This window comes from Dipodomys ordii, unplaced genomic scaffold (assembly GCF_000151885.1).
Source record: "Dipodomys ordii isolate 6190 unplaced genomic scaffold, Dord_2.0 Scaffold14, whole genome shotgun sequence".
Classification (NCBI taxonomy): Eukaryota; Metazoa; Chordata; class Mammalia; order Rodentia; family Heteromyidae; genus Dipodomys; species Dipodomys ordii.
In genome coordinates this window covers 5,761,871-5,767,870 of record NW_012267230.1, presented here as the reverse complement: position 1 = coordinate 5,767,870, position 6,000 = coordinate 5,761,871, and the positions used below count along the sequence as shown (strand labels likewise).

The 6,000-nt window shown below is 43.5% G+C and overlaps 1 protein-coding gene across 4 annotated transcripts in view; it reads right to left on the bottom strand.

Annotated features, from left to right (window-relative positions):
- LOC105982004 (transmembrane protein 265) overlaps positions 1–6,000 on the bottom strand; it is a 53,962-nt gene that overhangs the window by 10,229 nt on the left and 37,733 nt on the right. For all 4 annotated transcript variants that reach the window (XM_013011394.1, XM_013011397.1, XM_013011392.1 and 1 more), the window contains 2 exons: positions 3,802–4,067; positions 3,457–3,659 (listed from right to left, as the gene is read on the bottom strand). In XM_013011394.1, coding sequence (XP_012866848.1) covers positions 3,457–3,659; positions 3,802–4,067 — 469 coding nt within the window. The remainder of the gene's footprint in view (positions 1–3,456; positions 3,660–3,801; positions 4,068–6,000) is intronic.

The following is a 6,000-nucleotide window of genomic DNA, read 5'->3' as shown; positions in this document are numbered from 1 at the left end:
AACTCTGGGCCTGGGCGCTGTCCCTCAGCTCTTCAGCTCAAGGCTAGCACTCTACCACTTGAGCCACAGCGCCACTTCTGGCTTTTTTTCTTTTTGCTTATGTGGTGCTGAGGAATCGAACCCAGGGCCTCAGGCATGCAAGGCAAGCACTCTACCACTGAGCCCCCTTCCCAGCCCCAAAGAGACTCTTATCTCCAATAAACCACTAGAAAACCCGGAAGTGGTGCTGTAGCTCAAGTGGTAGAGCACTATCCTTGACCTGAAGAGCTGAGGGACAGCGCCCAGGCCCAGAGTTCAAGCTCCACGACCTACAAAAAAAAAAAAAAAAAGTCCAGCTGAAACCAAAACAGACTCAGAATAGACACCTATAGTTGTAGCTTATACACAGGGATTTGAAAATCACACATCAGAACCATAAAAGAGGGGATTCTTATCTAGTCAACCTTCCATCAAACACAAATAACTTCTCTATGTTTTATTTTTTGCCAGTCCTGGGGCTTAAACTCTGGGCCTGGGTGCTGTCCCTGGACTCCTTTGTTCTTTACCATCTGAGCCACAGCACTACTTCTGGCTTCGCTTTTTCTGTGATTAACTGGAGGTAAGAGTCTTTCAGTCTGGGTGCCAGTGGCTCATGACTGTAATCCTATCTACTCAGGAGACTGAGATCTGAGGATGGTGATTTATAGCAGTCTGGGCAGAAAAGTTCCCAATTAACCACTTAAAAACCAGAAGTGGCACTGTGGTTCAAGTGGTCAAGCACTAGCCTTGAGCACAAAGAAGCTCAGGGACAGCACCCAGGCCCCGAGTTCAAGCCCACAACTGACCAAAAAAAAAAAAAGTCTCATGGACTTTCTTGCCCAGGATGGCTTCAAACTGTGATCTTCAGATCTCAGCCTCCTGAGTAGCTAGGATTATAGGCATGAACCACCAGTGCCCAACACAAAAAACTTGAATATTTTTCTTTTCCTTTTTGTCCATCATGGGGCTTGAACTCTGGGCCTGGGCGCTGTCCTTCAGCTCTTCAGCTCAAGGCTACTGTTCTACCACTTAAGCCACAGCACCCACGTTAGCTTCTTCTGTTTATGTGGTGCTGAGGAATCAAACCCAGGGCCTCATGCAAGCACTCGCTACCACTGAGCCACTTTCCCAGCCCAGTTTGAGTATTAATTTCTTTTTTTTTTTTTTCTGGTGGTGATATGGGGCTTGAACTCTGGGCCTGAGGGCTCAAGGTGAGTGCTCTACCACTTGAGCTGCAGTGACACTTCTGGTTTTCTGAGTGGTTTATTGGAGATAAGAGTCTTACTGACTTTCCTGCCTGGGCTGTCCTTGAACTGTGATCCTCAGATCTCAGCCTCCTAAGTAGCTAGGATTACAAGCATGAGCCACCAGTGCCCAGCTTGAGTATTTTTTAATGGGGTCTCCCTATTTTGTCATGCCTGGTCTTAAACTTCTGAGATTAACACCAAGTTTCTCTAGTAGTTAGACTACTGGTATATAACATCATGCCCAGGCCCCCCTTTTTTTTTGGGGGGGGAAGCGGGAATAGTGGAGTGAGGTAAGTGTTGGAGATAGAACACAGGGACTCTATCACCAGATTGAACACTTTTACCAAAGACTCAAGTATTACAAAAAATTATTTATTATGACAGAAACTAATCACTAGTATCCCAACAGCCACTTTTGGGCAAAAGAAACGGATAGAATACTGTGGACACCAGCCAGAGATCTTTTGCTCCTAGGGGAGTGAGGCCTCATCCAACCCCAGGAAATAAATCATGATTGATCTAAATAAACCATATTTCTTCTGCCATTCCCCTTTTTCAATGATTACCCTAGGGATGTGAATGTGGTTCAGTTCTAGTCAATGGACTGTGAAAACTTTCTTTCCCAGAAATACATCTCAGCCAGCACTGGTGGCTCAAGCTTATTTATAATCCCAGCTATTTAGGAGGCTGAAATCTAAGGATTATCGTTTGAAGCTAGCCTAGGCAGGAAAATGCGATAGACTCTTATCTCCAATTAACTACAGAAAAAGCAGGAATTGGAGTTGTGGCTCAAGTGGTAGAGCACTAACCTTCAGCACAAAAACTCAAGAACAGTGCCCAAGACCTGAGTTCAAGCCCCACCCCACAAAAAAGAACAATTAAACATTGTTCTAAGAATGAATGCTTTTATTTCAACCACTTACTTCAGCTTAGAGGAAGTCCAGGCTTCCTGGAGCTACTTTACCATGAAGAAGCAAGCAAGAGAACAAACAGGAAGGAACTAGTTGGTGGTTCACACCTGTAATCCTAGCTAGGGTTGAAATCTGAGAATCATGGTTCAAAGCCAGCACAGGCAGGAAACTCCACGAGACTCCAGTTAACCACCAGAAAACCAGAAGTAGAGCTATGGCTTAAGTGGTAGAATGCTACCCTTCACCAAAGAACTCAGGGACAGCACCAGGTCCTGAGTTTATTTAAAAAATAAAACTAGGTAACAGTGGGACTGGGAAGGTGGCTCAGTGGTAGAGCGCTTGCCTTGCATGCCTGAGCCTTGGGTTCGATTCCTCAGCACCACATAAGCAAAAAGAAAAAAGCCGGAAGTGGCATTGTGGCTCAAGTGGTAGAGCGCTAGCCTCGAGCTGAAGAGCTGAGGGACAGCACCCAGAGTTCAGGCCCCACGACTGGACCCAAAAAACAAAACAAAACAAAAAAACCTAGGTAACAGCTAAGAGTGACAGGCGGGGGAAGGGGGGGAAATAAAAACAAAAACTAAAAAGGTCCTGGGGTCTATGAAAATATCAATTTGATAAAACAGCTATATGCTACTCCTCAGAATTTTTCATAAACAACAGATGTTCTAGTGGTTTAAGCCATTGTTAGTCAGTTTTGTTATTTACCAGCCAAATGCATTTTATCTAAGAGTCCTTATATTCTGTGTGTGCATACAGCAGTACTGGGAGACTTGAAGTTGGGACCTGGGAGCTATCCCTTAGTTTTTTGCTCAAGGCTGGCACTCTGTCACTTGAGCCACAGCTCCTACTTCTGCTTTTCAGTTGTTACCTGGAGACTAAGAGTTTCTCCAATTTTTCTGCTCCTAAGGCTTTGAACCAGGGTCCTCAAATCTCAGACTCTTGAATAGCTAGGATTACAGGCATGACCCATCAGTGTCCAGACAGTCTTTGTTCTCTTTCAATCAAAAATTTACTATTAACTCGAAGTCCTACACTACCACAAATTGTCCTATAAGTGTAAAATCTCTGTGCAATGCTGTCTTAGTTGTTACTATATCCCAAATGTTCATAAAACAATGGTTCATCAATCCCTGTACATTTCTCCGTTGTGTCCATAAGAATAATATTAAAAATTGAATGCTTTACACAAATCCCTAGAGACCTGATGCATGCATCCAAAATAAGTCTTGCTATAAGGTACAAAAAGAGGTCAAAAGTCTTGAACTAGCCAATGAACTCACCACAGTCATACTGGATGAGTCTCAAGTCAGGGAACTGGGTGCGCATGTTACACACAATACGGTGCAAAGGACGAGCCCGGGGCCAAAGCTCACAGGCCAATTGCTCCTGGAAGGCTGCCTGGCGGGGGGCCAGCCAAGGAGGTGGGTGGCAGGCATGCAGGGAAGGGGGAGGTGCCTCCACAGGAGGCATGACAAAGATGAACCTGTGAAAGGAAAAAGGCAAGAGTGTAAAAGATGGGACTCTGAAATGACCCCAAAGGTTAGTACCGTCACCAATCCTGAGCACTATCATCTACTCTTGAGACCCCCAAGACCCACTCCCCATTAGCACTTAGCTATGCCAACCTCTCAATGATTTCTGATAGCTGGTCTAGTCGCTGCTGGGGAAACAGAACAGCCTGGTGGGCAGCCTCAGTATAAGTCCAAAAGGTGGGGTGGCTGGGGCCAGGAGAACGAGGGCCGATGGGGCTGGCAACAGGTTGGGGCAGGGTACAAAAATCCAGGACTTCAGTCCCATATATAGGAGCCAGGGCCCCATGAGCCTCACTAAGTCGGAAAATCCGTTCCAGGCGTTCGGACCGTTGTCGCTTCCGCTTTTCCTCCAGAGAATCCTACAGAGAACAGAAAGAAAACAAAAACAGTGTACTCAAACGTTCACATCAGAATTCTATAGAAAACCTAAGTTCTTATATGCTAATTCAAAAATGAAATTTATGGAGATGTGGCTTAAGTGGTAGAGCACCTGCTAATCAAGCATGAGGCCTTAAGGGTGAATATAGCAGACATACTTTATATGCATGTATGAAAACAGAATTAAACCTGTTGAAATTGTCTTAAGAAGGGTACAGGGAGGATAAAGGAGTGTGATAGAGGTGATAAGGTTATAAGCAAAGTATGGAAATGTTACAATGAAATCCCTCTTGTACATTAATGCCTCTTGTACAAGTAATGCATACTAATAAAAAAAAATCTTTTTTTTTTTTTTTGTCCGTTGTAGGGCTTGAACTCTGGGTTTGGGTGCTCTCCCTGCGCTCTTCAGCTCAAGGTGAGCGCTCTACTGCTTGAGCCACAGCACCACTTCCGGTTTTCTAGTGGTTTATTGGAGATAAGAGTCTCTCGGACTTTCTTGCCCAGGCTGGCTTTGAACTATGATCCTCAGATCTCAGCCTCCAGAGTAGTTAGGATTACGGCGTGAGCCACCGGTGCCCAGCAAAAATAATAATAATAATAAATAAAATCTTAAAAACACAAGTCTTTCCTAGAAGGAAATCACCAGCATAATCTCTAAAAACCAAAAACCCGGGGCTAGGAAGGTGGCTCAGTGGTAGAGTGCTTGCCTTGCATGCATGAGGCCCTGGGTTTGATTCCTCAGCACCACAGGAGCGCTAGCCTCGAGCTGAAGAGCTCAGGGACAGTGCCCAGGGCCAGAATTCAGGCCTATGACCATCAAAACAAAAAACCCAAACCCGGATTTTTCTTGTTTTCGAAACTGTCATTAAGAACTTTTTCTTTCACAATGCTAAATCTGTCTACAAAACAAAATATCTTCTCTTGTATATTAACAGAGCAGAATGCTTGAAATATCCAAAGATTTATGTATCCAACAGTTTATAGATTTGTGGGAATTACAGTATGCAGCATTTAACTCTAGAACACCTTATTTTCTTTTTGTGGGTCCAAAACAATTATTAGAAGTTTTCCTCAAATCACTGACCAAAGCATAGAATGGCTACTCATACAGACAAAACAAAAACAAAACAAAAGTGAACAAAAAAACTGTACCTTATGAATTGATGCTGAAAAGGAAAATAAAAAAAAAGAGTGTACCTTTTATTCATTTTTCAACTACCTAAAGCTTCACCTCTTGGCATGGGATGTTGTATAAATGAGGAAGGAGTTGGCTAAGAATAGGGAAAACAAATTCATACATTTGAAAAAAGTAGTTGAAGCCAAAATACATTCAAAAATTTTAAAACTTAAAATAGCCACATGCAATAATCACAGCTACTCAGGAAGCTGAGATCTGAGAACCACAGATCAAAACCAATCCTGGCAAGAAAATCCATGGAGACTCCAATTAATCAGCAAAAAGCTGGAAGTGAAGCTGTGGCTCAAGTGATAGATCACTAGCCTGAGGCAAAAAGCAGCTCAAAGACAGCACCCAGGCTCTGACTTCAAGTCCCAAGACTAAAGTGGAATGGGAGGAAATGGTTCAAATCTGTAATTCCTGCTTTCTGGGAAATGGAGATTGGGCAGAATGTGGTTTCAGACTAACTCAGGCCTAAATTAGTGGGACATTATCTCAACTAAAAAGTTGGGTGTGATGGTACCATGGTAGTCATCCAAGCTTGGAAGAATCATGCCAGCCCAGGAAAAAAATATAAGACTCAATCTGAAAAATAATGTAAGCAGGGTTATAGGCATGGCTCAAATAGTAGAGCATTTACCTATCAAGTCTAACAGGGCCCTGAGTTCAAATTCCAGTACTAATAAAATTCAAAAGGACAAAGCCCAGAGCTGGTAGTTCATGCCTACAATCTTAGT